The following is a 19,875-nucleotide window of genomic DNA, read 5'->3' as shown; positions in this document are numbered from 1 at the left end:
AGGAATGAAACAGGAGATTTCGATCCCTATGTTGGTGTTAATATTTTACTCATCTTAACTACATAAATAGCATTGATTTAAGAAGTATAATTTTACCACCAATAACCCCTCTTGGTTCACTGGACATATAGACTTATTAAGTAGCATTGGGAACAAATTCATGGTTTTCATTTACATTAATTAAAAATGTGTTGTATTTTCAAAGTTAAAATATGGGGCCAATAAAATTTTTTGTGGAGATAAAATTTACATACAATAAATGCACAATTCTTAAGCATCCCCTAGTTCTGTGTTTTAACAAAAGCATATTGTTTTCTACCATGGATTTTAATAAGTGGGATTTTCATTCGGATGTGTGTATACAGATGTTTACAGACAGACAGACATTTGTAAGCCTGTGCTGAACTGATGATAGCTCTTTACTTGAGTGCTGTGAATATAGAAGTCCTAAAAGTCCTTATGTCAGTCAACTCAGGATGCTATAACGAAATACCATGGACTGGGTGGCTTAAACAACAGGCATTTATTTCTTATAATTCTGAAGGCTAGGAGGTACAAGATCAAGGTGCTGGCAGATTTGGTTCCTAGCGAGGGCCCTCTGACTTGCAGATGGCTGCCTTCTCCCTGTGTTCTCACCTCAGAAGAGAGGAAAAAACTCTGTCTCTTTTCCTCTTCTTATGAAGACACTAATCCCATTCTGGGGGCCCCACTCTCACTACTTCATCTAAACTTAATCACCTTCCAAGGCCCTAACCTCTAAATACCATCACACTGGGGATTTTAGTATGTGAATTTGAGGCTTTTAGTATGTGAATTTGAGGGAGAACACAAATATTTAGTCCATAACAGCCTTGAAGCCCAAGTCTGAATTTGTTGTTTTTTTAGTCTAGTTGTTTAATCTTGGTAGATTTATACCTTATAACAGTGAGTGCTTCCTCTAGAACTCTTACTGTTTTAATAGGAGGGATGTGGTTTAGCCTAGTCAAATCTTCTGCCCACTGAAGACTTTAAGAAGATTCTTGATTCAAGGAATTGCTAGAGAGGAAATCCTTAAATTACTGTTATTATTCTTGATGCTCTCTCAATGTGAAATATACTCAGTCAAGACAGTAAAGACTGTTACATTTATTTTCTTAATGTTGTTACTTTTATCAATACTTGACATAGAGAGGCTAATAATTTATGGCTTTTATGTTCATATGTATAAAAATGTAGCTTTATTTATTGTGGCCTTTGTGTTAAAATTTGCTGTACATTATTTCCCCCTTATAAACAAAAAACCTGGAAGGGGATATAAAATATATTAAACTAAGCCAATGAATTAAAATGAATTTGGAACTCATTAGAAGGAAAATATTTTACAGATGATTTCTCTGTTCCTGATAAATGTTCACAGCTCAATTGGAATGGGATCTCTTCTGGCACAGGTGGATATTCTGCTAATGAATGAGCACTGGAAGCTCAAGACTTGTGAACAAAAAAGAAAGCAGAGAAGGGCTGTTGTACTCAAACTATTTCTAGAGTTGTATTGGTGGCTTAGATATCAATGCTTAGTTATAATACTGAAAATTTTAAGGGAGTGGATATCTATCTGTCTGTCTATCTATCTATCTATCTATCTATCTATCTAAACTTTTTATAGTTCTCTCTCTTATATTCTACCTATCTCCCTCAACCCCAGTTTTAAAATTAAGAACCTGTCTGAGAGAATTACGAGATGGTATATGTGAAAATGTGTAGCACTTTACCTACTAATTACTTTAAAATGTTCACATTTATTGTATCATACGGCTTTTTTGTTTTGTTTTTGGGGTTTTTGTTTTTTTGTTTTTTTTTTGTTTTTTTTTTTGCAAATAGCCATTAGCTCAAAGCTTGGGGACAATGTATGTGGTTCTCATTACATTTTAAATATTAATTTCAGTCTGTATCTGAGGGTAGAGCAATGGGAAGTTTTAATGGTCCTTGTCTGTTTGTAGAAACAAAACCATCTCCTTGTTGATAAATGTCAATATTCAAACTAAAAGGAAAATCTTAATGGAGAATGAAAAATTAAAAACCGGTGAGGAGAGAATAGATGTTCTATCAAAACATCTATTGCATTGAGTTAAAATTCAAACTGCTTTTAAAAAGTTTCTGTTTGCTTACACCTTTCCTTCTCCCCCTAATTGAAAACATGACATTAAAAAAAAAAAAGAATCTGTTTTATATTATTTCTCACCTACCTACTTTGGTTGACAATCATCCTCAGAGCTACTTTAAAGGTCAAAAGTTGAAGTAGCATGAATGACTTTGGGTTTTGAAGGTAAAAGAGAGGATCCTTGAAGGTGGATTAACCATGGCTAACTATCCTAATCAACCATTTGGAAGACACTGTTAGGGGAAAAAATGCTCTTAGATTAAGCAACTAAGACTCAACTTATTCCGCTAAGCAGCAGCTAGAATCATTTTGCCTAGATAATATATTAGCAATAAAGTCTTTGTAAATTATGCATATCACCATGGTAAATTTCTTATAGTCTTTCCTCTTCCTTTTCCACACCCCACCGCCCCCAGAGAAAAAACTTCATGAAACAAAGAAACAAAACTTAGTTCACATGCCAGATTCTGTGGAAAGCCTCCTTGGTCTAATACTAGGTATTCTTCTTCTATTTCCATCACACCTTAGGAAAAATGGTATTAGAGTTCTTAGCAAACAGTAGCATATGTGAATTCTAAGTTTTCTGCCCATCCCTCAGTAAACTCATTGAAGGCAGAAATATGATCTTACTGGTTCCCTTCCCTGGTACCCAGAGGACAAATCATGAGTTAGACCTGGACCACTGCTACTTATTTTGTGTGTGTGGCACTAAACAAGTAGCTTAACATCAGTTTCCTCATCTGCAAAATGTAAATGATAATAATAACTTCATAAACTTGACATTAGACTCTTAATGCCTGATACATAGTAGAACTCATTATAGGTTAGCCATTATTATTAATGGCTAAGCGAATGAATCAGTCTGAAGTCTGATGTCACAGATACTCCTTCAAACCATTCTCACAAGGAGCATGAATGTGATATATGAACTCCAAATAAGACTTGTATAAAAAAGGACACTGAGAGTCTGGATAACATTAGGCATAAAATACAATATGTTCAATGCACCAAAATAGCTTTTATCTTCTATGAATTCCTGTAGAGGAATGGAACTAAAACATGAAAAATAACTGCCGTAAAGCACCATAGATCCTTTTGTTAATGTTTCACTGTCATTGAAAGATTTTAAAGTATGGATATCTCTCAAAAGTATTCTATTTTCAATAAGTTATAACAGGTCACCTTAAAAATATGTACAATAAACATTTCCACTTGGCTTTCTAAAATTTAGTATTCATAGTTCAATGAAGTGAGGATTATTATCTTTTTCCTGAAGAGGAAACTGAGAATATACAGAGTAATTAAGCGCCTAAAATAAGGCCTTGAATGTGGCAGATAATAAGTACTATTGAAAGAATGTGTGACTGACATTTCAGGTTATACAGCTAGCAAGTAGTGGAGCAGTGATTCAAATCTGGATCTATGACTCCAGAGCAGTTTGAGGCCATAAATATTTTTTCTTGCCAACTTACCCTCCCCCAGGGCTATTGAGGAATTGTAGAAATAGACTAAATTGGTGTTCTTCTAGAGTAATTTGGCAGTCAGTGCTGATCTTGGCAAACCTTTCTGCAGTTATTGCACAAATTTGCCAGTAAATATCAAGAGACGTATCTAAGGAATTGCATAAAGGCAAGCACTAAAAGTATGAAATGTATGTGTAGATTCATATGTGAAGATAAAGAAGGATCTGTATAATAATCAACACTTCAGGAATTCTGAGCTCCTTAGCCTGTCATTTGAAGCCCCCATAATGTAGGCCCTTAATGTTTTTCAAGTTTTCTCTTTCACAAATCCTTCTTCACATCCCCTTATACTTCTTCCTTGTTGCTTTCTACACCCTTCTCTATATTCTCCAGTCTCTATCTCTGTTCAACCTAGTCTATATCTAAAATTCATCCTCCATATCTACTTTTCAAATTACCATCTATCCTTCATAGAACTTAAAAGGACTCTCTACAATTTTTATATCTTTTAACCTCTCTGAATAGTCTGTCTTGAGGTCAGTGATTATGTTTTTTATTCCTGTATTATTACAAATAATAGGAATCAAATAATTCAAGAAAGAAGGAATGAATTGCAAACTTTTAGCAGGCTGGATTTGTATTCATCTTTTTATCCCCAAAGCAGCCTAGCTAGCCATTTGGGAGATAGGATGCTGTCATGTAAACATAGAATCAAATATAGTTTAGAAACTGAGTTCTATCTTTCTATGGCTGCATAACCTTGGGCAATTTCTTAACCTTTGTGAACCCTAATTTTGTGAATAAAATGACACTTCACAGGTAGACTCAAATAACGAGAATTAGTAATTCTTTGTATCTAGTTTCAGGATATACAGAGCTATTCCTTAAATGTTTATAGGTTTGAATTGAATCACCTTTTAGTATGACATGCTATAATTACATATTAAATAAAGTATATGATATAGGAATTCAGAGAAGTGGTGGTCTATAATAAATACAGATGGTAGGTCATGAGGTGGTCTAAAAGCTGTGCAGTATTTTGGATGGGAGAAGGATGAGAACAACATGAACATAGATTGAAGTGAGTATGGTGTGACGTTTTGACATGAGGGCAAGTTAGCCAGGCTCTACAGCAGAAGCCAAAATTTGGAGAATATTTGTGAAATAGATATACCTGTAAAAGGCCTTGAAACTTCAAGTAGGCTTTCCATTACTTACCACTTCCCACCCCAAATTCATTTAACATATATATATTGAACATTGACCCAGCCAGCTGTTTTAGCCTCGCTAGAGGCTAAACACATCCTTCATGTGGTCACACTGAGATTTTCAGTTTCCTGAACATGGTCATTTTTCTGCACTTAATATTTCAGCATCATTTGGCATAATTGTTCATGCCCTCCTAATTGAAAATTACCTTTGGCTCCCTTATACTAGACTTTCTTAGTTTTTCTCTTATCTCATTGACTATTTATTTACACTGACTCCTCTTCCTCTTCTTGATTTCAAATTATTGGAATGCTCCAGGGCTACATCTTCCCCTCTCTCCTTTTCTCTAACTAATCTGTATTCTTAGGTGATTTCTTTTGACCACAAAATCTAAATACTATCTATACTCTGTGACTCTTCTACTCCGAGATCTCTTACTTGACCTTCAACTCTTACATATAACTGTACACGATACTTCTTTTTGGATATCTAATAGATTATATCCCAAACCTTTCACTCTCAATTTCTCCACCCAGCCTGTCTTCACCCCAGTTTTCTTTGTTAAGTACAGTTCCATTCTACTTGCTCAGGCCAGAAACTTTGGGGTTGTTTTTTCTCTCACAGTCCTTCAGTAAGTTGTCTGGCTTCTACCTTCAAAATACTTCTGAACTGGATAACTCTTCACCATCTCTGCCTCTACCACCCCCATCCAATCCACTATCACTTCTTGCTAAGACTAGCCTCCTATCTGCTCATCCTGCCTTCATTCTTTTCTTACCATAACCAGAGCAGCTGGAATAATATTGTATAAATGTAAGTCCGATCTTGACCATTTACTTGTGTAAACCCTCCAATGGCTTTCCTTTGTAATTACTATAAATATCAAATTCTTTTCTGTGGTCTACAAGGACCTACATGATCAGACTTCTGCTATCTCTTTCTTATCATACCAGCCTCAATTTAAATGTCACTTCCTCAGAGATGATTTCCCCAACTATTCTGTTGAAGCACTTAGCATTCTCTAAAATTTCTTATCCATTTACTTTATTATTTATGTCCTTTATTAGAATGTAAGTTTCATGAAAGCAGGGACCATGTATTTCTTGTTTACCACTGTATCCCTAGCAACTAGAACAGTGTCATAAACATTTGGTAGGTACTCAGTAAATATATGTTAACAGAATGAATGGATGCTTTGTTCTTCCACATATTATTTCTTGTCTAAAAAGTGCTACCCATCTCTTTTCCCCAAACAAAACAAAAATGTCATCCCTTACAGGTGATAACTCTATAAGGTTCTACTTACTGTTCATATTTTAACTTACATATTTTTTCTCCTCTGACACTTTTCCCTTACCTCTTTCCCCTTTCATGAGAGAGAGTTAGGCATTTCCTTCTCAGTTTTCATTGTACTTTTTTTCAATTTCTTAATTGTACGTCTTACATCACACTATGGCTATTTATGTATCTGTCTACCTTTATTAGATTGTGAAGCTTTTCATGGATAGGAACTATGTATTATTTCAGTTGGTTTTCTTAACACTTGGAATAATGTGAAGGCATTGATTTAATGTTGATAAATAATTGAATCAAAATCAAAAACTTAAATCACATGGTAGTTTTCCAGAAGGCGACATTGCTGTATGTGATACAAAAATAAATAAGACTCTTGCCTTCTAGAAATTCACGATTTATTCATTATTCAATCAATATTTATCTGCTGTGTCCCAGATATTATGCTTAAGTGCTAAGGAGACAATGACAAAGGAACTACTTTGTGGGGTATCATTTCCTTTGATTTTGATCAATAGTATTTCATGCTGTATATTGGTGTTTGTCAGGTAATTTTAGTCTGTAATTAACCTGTGAACTCTATAGGAGACAATAGAGCAAACAGATTAACTGTACAATTCTAATCTTATGTTGCATGTATGTTTATCACATAGTTACAGATTGGCAAATGAGGCCAGAACCATATAGCACATCCAAAATATTTTCCTGATTCCATAGCATGGCATAATTACACTTGAGGCTGGCAGTACAGATTATTCATAAATAATGGTGATAGATTTTTATTTTCAATGCTGATAATGCTTCTTAGTATTATCATAAACAAATAGGAGCGTGACTTATGCTTCTTCAGACATGTGGCTAATTTTATTTACTCTTCGTGGTTTTGACACATTTCTAATATTTTGGAACTTTGGCATAGAGTTTAATGTTACTCTGAATTCTCCATTTTCTGAATTCTATATATTTCTTAGTCTTAAGTGAAAGCACAGTTATTTTGAAGGAATTTTGATATAGCAAGTAAAGTTCTATAGATTTCAGTATCTTCTGAATTTTGACTTAAACCATATTTCTATTATACAACATTCATGAGTATAAATAATAGTTTCATATTTTTCTTCTTTCAGAACAGCTATTTTACTTGGAATTGAATAAGAGCCTTTGAGTGTACATTTTTGTAACATACCCGGAATTTGATATAATTGACAAATCTGGTTCTCTTGGAAGAAATACATATACAGACAATAGCATATGACTTGTAGAAAATTCTTATGTATGCAAGTATTTAAAATTGAAGTTTAAAAACACCTTGGTAGAGAAGGAGTTAACAGGTTAGCTCCCCTTGGTTGTTCTCAGCATGCTCTTTTGCCTTTAGGAGCTGAAAAGATGATAACATTGGGCCCGGACATGCCTGTGTGGAGGTTATGGTACTCCTGGGGTTTTTGCAGCTAGCTGTAAAGCAAGCTAGAACTTGTTCATCTCAGAGTTTCTTGTTTTTCTTTCAACCCTTTCAGTGCCCTGCAGGAGTCATTAAATCAAAACTTCATGCTGATCATCACCCACCGAGAAGTCCAGCGGGAGTACAACCTGAACTTCTCCGGAAGCAGTACCATTCAAGAGGTGAGTTATGTCTCGCAGCTAAGGAATAAAGGTAGCTCATTATAGCTAATGTTGACCCTGTTAAAGAGGGCTTATCTGTTCTGGTTGGAAACTCTCTTTATGTTTCATTATTGGGTTCTTAATTTTAATTAACTGGAGCATCATGATTACTGTAGATATATTAAATGACTTGACCTAGAAAGACAGATGTTGTAAATGGGAACGCTTGATATTTCTTAAAATAGTCACTTTAAAACCCTGCTTCGAAATGTTCATTATTATGTAATATATTTCATGGTTTTATTGTAATTATTCAAAATATTAATTTGGAAACTGTTGACAGAATGCATTTTCGAACCCGCTTATATTTTATTTGAAAGGTTGCTCTCAAATATATTACTTATAATGTGTACCTTGCCTGTTTCCAAAAGGAATTTGAGGAGGCTTTTCTTAAGCAGCACAATTCCAGTCTTGGGCAGTATTTGTTAGATGCTCTTGGAAACCGTCAGTCATTTAGCTCAGAATATCTGAAAAGAGTCTATTTATAGGGTCAATATTTTTCTTCAACATGGCCAACCAGGGTCACTGTTTCAAAAAAGAACCTCCCCCAAGAGAGAAGAGGTACCTTCTTACCTGTGGCCCCACCTACCTAAAAGCTAGTAATTTATCTCCATGAGGGGAAATGTGTATATGATAGGACCTGTGTTTAGAAACACTGAAATGATGATTTTGTCACACTATTCCTTGTAAGTTGTGAAGACAGTCATTTGTTTTAATGTTTTTTAAAGAGAATTAATCATATTTAATCTTGGATTATTTCATAAATTTTCTTCTTGGACTAAATTGCTTAAAGTGATTACTCATGTCATATTGAAAGAACAAGTTGTTTTTCCCCTAATAATTTTGCAGAAGCATATGAATTGTTTCAGTAATGGCTAGACTATTAATTTTCTTTTGTCACGTTTTATCAATGAATTTCAGCTTCTGAATTTGGCATAAATAACTCATTGCTTGAAGTTTATTTTCTCTCTTTATCACTAGAATAGTTTATTGACTAGTAACTAAAATTTAAGAAAATTTTTTCGGCCCCTAATTTGAATCATAAATTTGAGTTATTTGATTTTTCCTCATGGTTTAAAGTATATTAATTGCCATTTCATTTTTAACCTCTATAATGGGTATTCTAGTCTCTGTATTTAGATTTTTAATTACTTGAAAAACCATTGTTGTTTTTACACAGAGTTATTCTGAGAATTTCATGATAGTAAAATTTAAATTATATATTGAATATAATTAAGGAAATTTAGTTTCAGAATAACTCTAGTTTAATCAAGAAAAGCACAGATGAGAGGTAAATTTCATTCTGTTAATTTATTTTTCTTAAATTAAAGACTAGTATAATACATGATGGTTAAATAGAGATTGTTTTATTTTTCTTTCTGATGGAATTTTTATTGCTAAAATTTTACTTTTTTTTTTTTTTAACATTTCCAGTTTTGTTGTTTGAGTGTTTCTACTTTCTCCCACAAGAGGGCAGAAAGGACTATTAAACTGATAGTCTAAAAATGCCATTCAGTGTTTTCAAATTAGCTTCTCTTATATTAACAAAAAGGAGCATAATGGCCAAGTTATTGTTTGATTTACAGATAATTGGCATATTGCAGGGAGGAGACTTAATTTCACCCTTTTAAATTAAACAGGGAGATTTAAAAAGACATAAAATATTCATTAATGTTCGGTGATTATAAAGTAGTGGCATATATTTATTTTGCCTTTATTACTGTTTCGATGGGAAAATACTGCAAATATTTCCGAAATCGAGTTGGCCATACTGACAAGTTGAAATGTTTAAGCAACGTTAATGCAATCTGCTCACACCTGATATCCTATGCAGAATGATTCAAAATGACTACATCAATTATTAAAAGAAATATTTAAAATTCTGTAAATGTGCCATTGTGCGCCACAGTTGGCTGAAACTGTTCTCCATGTCCTGCTATTTAGATTATCAAATATATTTTAAGATTCAAGGACTGGAAAACAGTAAATCTTTTTCATACCATTTTCTAAATGAAAAATATCCCAGAAATATTTTTCAAAGACAGATTCTCTTATATATTTCTTGGCAAGAGTTTGGTTTCTTATCCTGTTTCATTTTTTCTCTTTTTCCTTTTCTATGTTGATTTAAAATAATATTTTGAAATGCTACTTTCCATGAAAAATAAATGCAGTTGTTTCTAATATCAATTGCTTTTCTTTGAGTAGACAGGTAAAACACATAGGCTTTTTTATTCTGTACAAATTAGGAAAGAGACTTGGATTATATTCTCAAGGCCTAGGATTATACTCTGTAGACCTAGTCTTAAAACTTTCTTCTTCAACTGTGGAATACCTGAGAGGTGAGGGGTGTGGGTTTCAGGAAGACAAGATGCTATTATGCTACAGCCATGCAACAACCCACAGTGACACTTAAGTACCTGCATTTTTTGTTGAAAGTCAGTTTGCAACACAGTAAAAATATATTTTTGAAATGGTTCTACACTATTTTATAAATTCTAGAATTTTTGCTATAATACATAAGCTTAGTGATGCCATATATCCTAAATCGTAAATTAATTTCTATCACCAGTTTCAGAAATCTCTTTTCAGTGTTGTTTAAGAGGTTCAAGAATCAATATATGAAGGAAAGTAAGAAATTTAAAAAAAAAAAGCTGATTTTTTTTTTTTTGTCTCCAATATAGTAGTATATTTGTTGTAGGTGAAAAAAATATAAACTAATTTTTGGTAATTTTAATTTTTGAGAGCTGTATGGTTTTAAAAGAAAGCGTTTATAATATTTTCTCCCAAAGGGAAATTTCTGTTAAATGAAATAGGGTTGAAAAAGGCACTGTGATTTCAACTTTTAATTAAACAAAATACATTTTAAAATCTTGAATTAGAAAATAAAACTTAGATGCAGTTAGAATTTCAAATAAACCCTTCAGTGACCATATGTTCATGCAACTTAGTCGTGATAAACCGATAGTTGTACAAGTGTTTGTTCATTCTGGTCTGTGGTCTCTTGCTTCACAATACATGACTTATGTCCTTTGGATGCTCTAGATTTTAATTTAAGCTAGTTTGACATTGAGGGTTTTTTTTTAAAGCTCTTTACAAATCCTTCCACTTACATTATCTTCCTATTTGAGGAAAAGACAGTGATAGTATAAAAAAGTCAGAATGGAGAGTTGCAAGTTGTCATAAGAATATCCTTTCCCTTTTTCCATTATGTTAAATAGTTTGTATAATATATCAAATAATATAACAATAACTTCGTGACAATTGTTCTGTGCTTTTGGGTCCTAAATTTGTTACTTATCACATTTGAAAGTAGTGAATTTCCTTGAAAATTTAAACAAGCTTACCTTATTTTAATGAATTTTCCACACTGAGAATTCAGATTTTTTAAACAGTTAATTGTACAGATTCTAGTGATTCTAAGACTGTTAAAGATATGTGGTTACAAATACCCTTGGGATTGGTTAAATTAAGGGGAAAAAATTGATTTGCCTACTGTAAATCCTAAACCCAGGTGTGGAAAAGGATATAAAGTCCCTGAAATCAAGCCAACTTTTCTTGGAAATGAATTCTTTGTTGTCCATCTTACTATTGCAAAGCTTCTATTGGGCAAAATATCCACTTTTCTTTGTAAATGTCATACAAACTTAAGGATGTCATACATACATGACTTAAAATAACAATGATATAAGAAACATAAGTATTTTTGGTGTGGAATCATCTATTATAATAAGAAACACAATGAATAGCTATTAGAATTATTTAAATCCTCTTCCAAATTTCACTTTACCCTAGAATTCTCACTGTTTTATTAATGTTGATTTTGTTCTTAATGGGAATAAAGGAAAAATTGACAACCTATAAAGATATATCTCGCATGGAATAGTAAAACATTTCATTACTAATACTAGTGATTGTCAAGTGGGAAGCCAACAGTTTGAATTAGCAATAAGAAGAGAACTAAATACACAAATTATATTAGTCCTTAAAAATAATCTTGGCTAAATAATTATGAAATCATGAGGCTAATTCTGATTCCTGCAAATTTGAAGCTATTGTTGGGTTTTGTGTCTTTTTCTACTTGGACTTTCTCAACTTGCTTTACTAAAGTATATTTCAAACTATTCTTTAGTGTTGGAGGTCATTAACAGTAATTAAATATGTAGTCTTTTACTGATTGTACTAATGGGCAATTTTCTAGTAGTGAGTTGACTCTAACTTCTTAACTAACGTGCCCTTTCTGTAAATGTTTTAAGTACAGTGGTTTTTTTGTTTGTTTGTTTTTTGGTTTGTTTGTTTTCCAGTGTGGATAGGGTGGGAGGTGGGTGCTGGCATAGAACTGAAGAGCAGGTTAACTGAGAATATGCATATGCAAGAGGGTAAATTAAATTGTGTGCTTATTTAATTAAAAGTTTAAGTAGTTTCTTTTTACTGCAAGATAAATGGCATATATAAGCTCAATTAGAATGAACCTATTTTAATTTTAATTAGCATATATCATAGTTTGATTTTTAAAAATTTGAAATCACAAAATGACATTTTAGCAAAAATTAAAGATATATCTTAAGTAACCGGGCAGTGAATTCAAGCCTTTATTCAGCTTTCAGAAAAGGAGATTATGAGTTTCTTTCAAAAATGCATGTATGTTATTAGTTTCAAGTTGCATTTTATAACTTTGATCTGTTGAAGTCATGTCATTTCAAATGGACAAATCAGTAATGATCATTTTATGAATATTGAGGTTTTTCTGTGATTCTTAATAAATAATCCCCTTAGGAAATAAGTTTAAGTAATATTTACAATGCAGCCATTTGGAACTGACAAGTCTTTTTCTCCTTCTGAACGTATTTTAGAATAACCTCTACTGGAAATTATTTTTAACCCATGGAAGTATTCTTACCTACATTTCAAGAAGATAGAAACAATGAAATTTTGTTAAGAGTTAGGATAATGCTTTAGTCCTTTGTTACTTAAGACATGTGTATTCTAACATCTACGTGGCCGACCACGTTTCATATGTGATTTGTGGCTTGGTAGTTTTGAAATGCCTGGGTTAAGAGAAATTATGTTCAGTTATCAGAAACTAATAAACATAAGACATTTTTATATGCAAGAAAAGGCAGAGAGTAAATAATTGCACTGGTGACCAATACTGTAATAATCCTGTTTTACAATATGCACTTGACAGGTTGTAATAGTGCTAATTGAAGAGACTAATTCACACTTGCTTCATTCTATTCAAAGGCAAAATCAGCAGCTTGTTTTGCTTTTGACCAGATGGTCCTCATGAACACCTACTGTGCACTTTAAGTGCTTTACTAGAATTACAAAGGCTGGGGGCTGCGTTCGACTCCAAATGATTTGAGAAGAGAGAGAGAGGGAGAGAGAGAGGGGGAAAAAAAAAACCTCTGTGCTCAATGGATTTGGTGCAAGTAAATTAATTCTAGTGGACCCATTACACACTGAGCCCCCTTTTCAAAGCTCTGAGCCTCCTCGCTTGCTCTGTAGCAATGAGAAAGAGAAAGAGAAAGGCAGATTACTGCAAACAGAAATAAAAAAAAGGGGTATGAAAGGGAGAAAAGAGGCCTTGAAGCCTTTCATATCATTTGAGTTTTTCAAGTGCGTTATTTTTGGGGAGGGTGGATATATGAAAAGCCAATTGGAGTTTTTTTTGTTTTAAAGTGCGCTATTTAAGCACCATGAATATAGGCTCAAGAGCAACAGTTGACTGAGTTTACTGTGGTGAAGCTTTGTGTCCGAGGATGAATCAAATTCATTATATTCAGCTCTTTGTGTTTTAACATGAATGTAGGGTTAGTTTCACAAGACTGTGTCTGTTTAGGATAATTATAATTTAATATTTTCCTTTCATAAAGTTATCACTGTAGATGTCTAAAATTTTAATCAAAGCAGATTTTGTACATTGACTTTGAAGCACCCTGACAGTTTAAAATTCAAAGGAAAGCTTTTTTAGTTTTCAAAGGAAAAGAAAGGCTCATTCTAATGGCATTGAAGCAGAGATTATTATAACTAATTAGAAGTCACACATCTGTTAGCTTTTGGTTTGTGACTTACTTATGTATTTTTTGAGTAAAATACATACTTTAAAAATATATTGCTGTTATTGAGTGAACCCAAAGGGATAAAATGAACTTAAAATAGAACCATGTATTTGAGCCAATCATGTTTGCAAATCTCTTCATGGTCCCATAAAAATATGTAATGTATTAAAAATCCATTAAATGTAAATCAGAATTGTGTAAATAATAATAACCTTAAGTTGGAATACACTTCTAAACAAAATATTTTCACATTTCTTGTTAGCATAATTCTGGTTATTAACCAAAGTTACTATGAAATAACAGGAAAATGTTAGAAGACTTGTTCAGATTTGTAGTTATTCCTCATCCTTAAAACTGTTCCTGTATAATAATGTAATTTAGAATACTGACACTGTAAAATAATTCTTATTCTAATCTATGTGGGTTATCATATAAGGGATCACATTTAGAAATACATGTCAGCTATTTTGTATGTTTTAATATTTTAAGTTTAATTATCTTGTGATATGTATTTGTTGCATGGTTTACTTTTGTTTGATGGCATATATGACTGATACTGTAATTCAAGTTCATTTTAATTATAGCTAAAAATACAAACAAAGAATACAACAAAATCATATCAATGCTATGTAACTTAATGATAATTGTAAATATTTCATGGAAAAAAATGTTTATAAGTTTGACCACTCTCTTTAAATGAATGCCTAGAATTTTATTTAAAAAGGCATAATGCAATGTGTCGTATATGTCAATGTCTTAATTACACTTTTAGAAAATAAAATATTGAAATGTAAAAACAACCACAAAAATATTTTAGATTTTATTTCTCAAGGCTTTTAATGAAGAGGGTGGTAGTATGCCTTTTTTGATATTTAAAATAAAATTTTATTTTCTATTAGTTTGGTCATTACTTTGGGCCTTGTTCACTGAAATATAAATTTAGGGTAGGGAGGAATATGAGGGGATCCTCAAACCTTCAACCAACAAAATATCTAATGAAGTTTATAAGCAATGAGGTGTTAATGAATTGATATCCTTGGGGAGAAAAGGATTTCAAGAAAAAATTGAATCATTAGGAAAAACTTCTTGAAAAAATTTTTTTGCAGTAGACTATTTAAAATAAAGGTGAGACCACTAGGTTCTCTTTCTTGTAGGTACTGTAAAAAGCTATCTTTAAAGCCAGAACCTCAATTAGCAGAAGTTGATTGATCATGACCATGCAGTCACTTATTTAGGTGGGGCTGGTTCTTTGGTTTCAGTAGTTGGGCCTTTCTCCTCCTGAAGAAGAGTTTATTTCAATATTATGATATTAACCCCTAGATTCCTGAATGTCAGAGATAAGGTTCTCTCCTGTAGGGTAAAGGTTGGAAAAGGCTGCAGTTTCTTTATAGACCACGTTACTTAAGCTGAAATACCATGTTACCTAAGCTGGGAAATATTTTAACATTTAAGCTCCAGCCATAAAGGAAAAATAGTAACCTCCATAATCTTCTCCCCGCCCCCCACCCCAGCAAAAGAGGAAGGAAAAAAAAAGGAACAAGTAAATTAAAGGATGCATAAATGAATATAAAGTGCTGATAACATAAGCTAGAGCAAGACTGGGTATGTTAAAATAAGGCCTGCATATAGAAAATTATTTACATGTTTATCCTTATATACTAAAGATTTTATGGCCATAACCTTTTAAAACATTTGTTTATGGTAATTTTCCTTTTGTTTAATGTGTCTTGTATATGACTTAATATTATCTTGTCAAGGAGTTATTCTTTTTCATATACACTTAGCGTGGCAAATATACTTTTAAAAATCCTATTGCTCAGTTTAGGGTTATCTTACCTTCTTATTAGCCTCAGTATTACTAAAGATTTTATGGCCATAACCTTTTAAAACATTTGTTTATGGTAATTTTCCTTTTGTTTAATGTGTCTTGTATATGACTTAATATTATCTTGTCAAGGAGTTATTCTTTTTCATATACACTTAGCGTGGCAAATATACTTTTAAAAATCCTATTGCTCAGTTTAGGGTTATCTTACCTTCTTATTAGCCTCAGTATATTCCTATTATTTTTTAAACTTTTTTTTTTTTTTTTTTTTTTTTGGGTAAAAAGGTTTAACTCTGACAAACATCCAAGACAAAATACATACTCATGTATAACTTACTTATTTTTTTAAATTTAATCACATTGTATGGAAGACATGGAGATAATTTTTTTTTCTTTTTATCTAATTCTTTTTTAGGGAAAAAAAGACTTGAAAAGCTCATAGCAAACATTTTCTATAAATGACAAAATGTATTCCTTGCTTTGTGGTCATTGCGTGACCAGACAGTAGAGTACTGGATTGTTTTAAGGTTTTTACAGCTGCAAGGCAAAAGCATCTGCTCATTGCAAAGCCGGCATTGTTTAATTTTGACACTGACTTTTCCATGCGTCTTGTACCAAGCACTGGATTAGGTGCCCCTAAGATGAAATTTGTTTTAAGTTGTTCCCAAAGTGCAGCTGTCCCCATATACAGCCTTGTATACAGCCTTGTAGCTTAACCAAAACAGACAGACATAGGATCAATCAGAATCTTTGTACAGGGTCACCTCACTGGACTAGGGAGGCTCAGAGGAAGAATGTTAATGATACTATTTATTGTGACTATTTGCAAAATTAATTTCCAGGCTAACCTAGTGTATGTAGAAGTACACCCCCAGACACACCTTTTTGGGGCACTTAGAACCATTATTAAATATTTAGCTTTTAAACTGGAGTTTAATGTTTAGATATTAAGGTGCCTGTGTGTACATTAGGCATTATTCTTCCACCGTCAGTTACAAGAAAAATAATCAGTTTATTGGTCACTAAAGTAGTAATTCACCGAAAATAAAACTCAATCTAAAATGGCTTTGCTAAAATCTTGATAAGTGGACATTTTTATAGAATGATAATTTTTCTTTAATGTTTCAAGTGAATAAAAAATGAAAGAGCACCTCACTTCCCGGGTTTCCTGGGATTGTGTGAATTTCTACCCAGCTGGTCCAAATTGATTGATACAGGGCCAAATATTCGTCTGCCTACATTTCAAAGTCTATAATTTGCTAATGAATTGTGGTAATAATCTTTCATCATACATGAAAGATTTAGCCAAACAATTTGCTAAGTATGTATTTTGATCATAAAATTTTTGGACTTATACCAAGATTTACATCTATTTTACAGCTAATGCATGGGGGTGGAGGGAGAGCAGGGGGAGAAATAATACTGAACATGGACACTCGATGGAAAGGGATGAAGGAAACATGGGAAGAAGGTAAAAGAGTAATGTCGGACATGTCCTATGAGTGTCAGTGGAAAACAAACTAGATTTGCACTTAGAATGCAAAATAGTATTTTTTAAATGCTGGCAGAGTCTTAGGCTGTGGTATCCAGAGGTATGGTGTTCATGTAGATGAAGGCAAGGAAAGAATCTTTCCTTTTTCCTTTTACAGCTTCTTCACACACTGATTATGGAATAATTTTCTAGAAACTGTGCTAGAAAATTCAAATGCCTACAAATTGGAAGTAATTGAAGGCATCAGAATAAAAGCCAGATGTTTGTTAGGGCTGATTTAGAGACTGAAAAAAAAAAAAAGTGAAGAAATAAATGTGATTTGACCCATTCCTGAAGGTGAGAAAAGAACCTCCCAGTTAAGCTTTTGAAATGACTGTAGGCATCCAACAGAGTATTCTCTCCCTCCAAAACACATACTGTACAAAGGAAAATGAGGCTTATATTTGTAGGGGGATACTTAGGATTAAATAACCTCTGTTTGGGAAAGTACAAACCTTATGTGTTTTGGGAGAACAGCATAAAGTATGCTGTAGAGGAAGTCCAGGATTAGCCTATGGAATGAGAGGACAAGAAATGTTCTAAATAAGACTGTCTTGTGCATGTAATTTCTCTTTCATCATTAGAGATCAAGGTGCCATGACTTCCTGTTTGGCTGATATAATCTGAATTGTTTTTAAATTGTCCATGAAAAGAACATCAGAACATTTTTCCTTGCCTTGCAAGCAGGTAGTTAAAAAAAGGGGGGGTGGGTAACAAAACAAGAGAGAGAAAACATATTATAAAAAAGATCGAACCTTCTATTTAATAAATTTTTAATATAAGCCGCTTTAGATTTTACATACCTGCTGGACCTTTTGAATATGTCACATTTCCAGAGTATTAATGTGTATCCATTTATACAGTTCTTTTTATTCTCTGATAGAGCTAAGCTGTTTTAATTGTTAGTACAGTGAATGTCTATCTAAGATAGCACCATTGGAAACTATCTTAAAGTATTTAGGAAAGTTAAAGATCTATATGTCAAACTACAGCTTTATTTCAGATGAATTGAAATCTTGTTTTACACATTTACCTTCTCGGCCTCTTTCATTCTATTTTGCTGACATCTTTTTCTATTTTATCAGTTTAATACTTGTCATGATTTCTGTGTAGCTATATTGTTATATTATGAAAGTTATTAGAGTAAATATAAAAGAGACTATAATTGTTATGAAGGAAAAAATGATTGAAACTATGTTTAAATAAAATCAATTATGAGATAATTAGTGACATTTCTGATTCTTTTGTTAACAATTTTATAAAAATTCCATTTCAAAAACAAATATTAGAATTATAGATTATGTATGTTAAATTCAAAGCATGGTTGTTGCCATTTGTTTTTAGTCTTTTTGCTGTTCTGTTACCAATAGCGCTTTACATGCCTGCCTTTACCTGATAAAAATGTGAAATATTTTCCAAGAAGTAAATTTGAAATGTCTAGTAGTAGTAGTAGTAGCAGCAGCAGTAGTAGTAGTAATAATAATAAATCAGTTAAACATTAATTCATTTCTGTTGAATCAGGAGATGTTTCTTTTATCTTTCATATTGTGCGCAAGGGAATTTTAATAAGATGTTTTTAAAGGCTGCTGTTTTCTTGCAGGTGAAAATTTTTATTGATGATAACGTATACACATGGATCACTGCTTAGAATTTGAAATTTCAGAAATATAGTAAAATGTCTTAAGAATCCTGGTTTCTTTTAGTAATTGCTATTTCAAATATTGTCATCGATTTTTGTATATGATGAATGGAGCAATATGTGAAGCATGACTCTAAAGTAAATGTGATTCATATATTAACATGCATACATGACAAAAATTTAAGTGAATGTTGACACTTTCAAATTAGTCACTTTTGTCATTGATATACATATCCTCTATTGCTCAAAAGTTATGCTAGATTTCCAGGAACTGGTTTTAGAGACTATTATGCACGTTTTGTTTTCTTTTGCATGACCTCACTTATGGCCAAACTTTATCCTGTGAAGAGAAGAAATCGATTTGGTGAAACTGCCAAAAGTAATTTGAAGCCAAATGTTGTGAGCCAGGTGGTTATTCAATCTGGGTAGTCAAATTTGTGGTTATTCAGGTTAGGTGTCTCTTTCTTGAGTTCCTCCTCTCCCTGTGAACATATGTCTGTCATAGCATTTATCACATTCATTTGCAATTATCTGTTTACTTATTTTTCCCCCTGTTAGACCAAGAACACCTTAAGAATAGGAAAGTTATTGAATTCATGTCTTTATTTCTGGGTCTACCATCGAATTTGTCACAGAGTAGGTGTGCTCAGTGAATGAGTGAATTTAAAAAGAATATAAATGAGATTATTTTTAACTGAAGACATTTGCAAAAGTGAAGTTATCCAAGTATTTCTGAGTATTTCAACCATTTCTAGAATTAATGTTGACACAAATATATACTCTCGGGGGCATTATTATGAGCAGATCTCTCTGATTTGGCTATAAATTCTCATTTGTTAAAAATGAGGCTGAGAATAGTTTGCACAAAAAGTGCAGAATAAAACTCCTACTTTAAAATAGATTTATGCCATCCTTAATTTGTAATATCTGCCAGGTAATTGATTGGTGATTTTCTTCTAAATAAGGTTATAGCTGATTTTTAAAAAATGTTTTTTAATCTAGGGATGCATTCTTACAGATTTTAATCAAATTATTAGTACTTTTCAATTGGCAATTAATTAGC

At 32.5% G+C, this 19,875-nt stretch overlaps 1 protein-coding gene across 2 annotated transcripts in view; it reads left to right on the top strand.

Moving 5' to 3' along the window:
• The window catches only part of FAF1 (Fas associated factor 1), a 355,099-nt gene that overhangs the window by 142,974 nt on the left and 192,250 nt on the right, over positions 1–19,875 (top strand). For both annotated transcript variants that reach the window (XM_015595280.2, XM_006919177.3), the window contains exon 7: positions 7,614–7,719. In XM_015595280.2, the coding sequence (XP_015450766.1) occupies positions 7,614–7,719 (106 nt within the window). The remainder of the gene's footprint in view (positions 1–7,613; positions 7,720–19,875) is intronic.

Source organism: Pteropus alecto, unplaced genomic scaffold (assembly GCF_000325575.1).
Source record: "Pteropus alecto unplaced genomic scaffold, ASM32557v1 scaffold25, whole genome shotgun sequence".
In the NCBI taxonomy this organism is placed as follows: Eukaryota; Metazoa; Chordata; class Mammalia; order Chiroptera; family Pteropodidae; genus Pteropus; species Pteropus alecto.
Note: the sequence above shows the minus strand (reverse complement) of the source record. Positions and strands in the feature narration are given on the sequence as shown.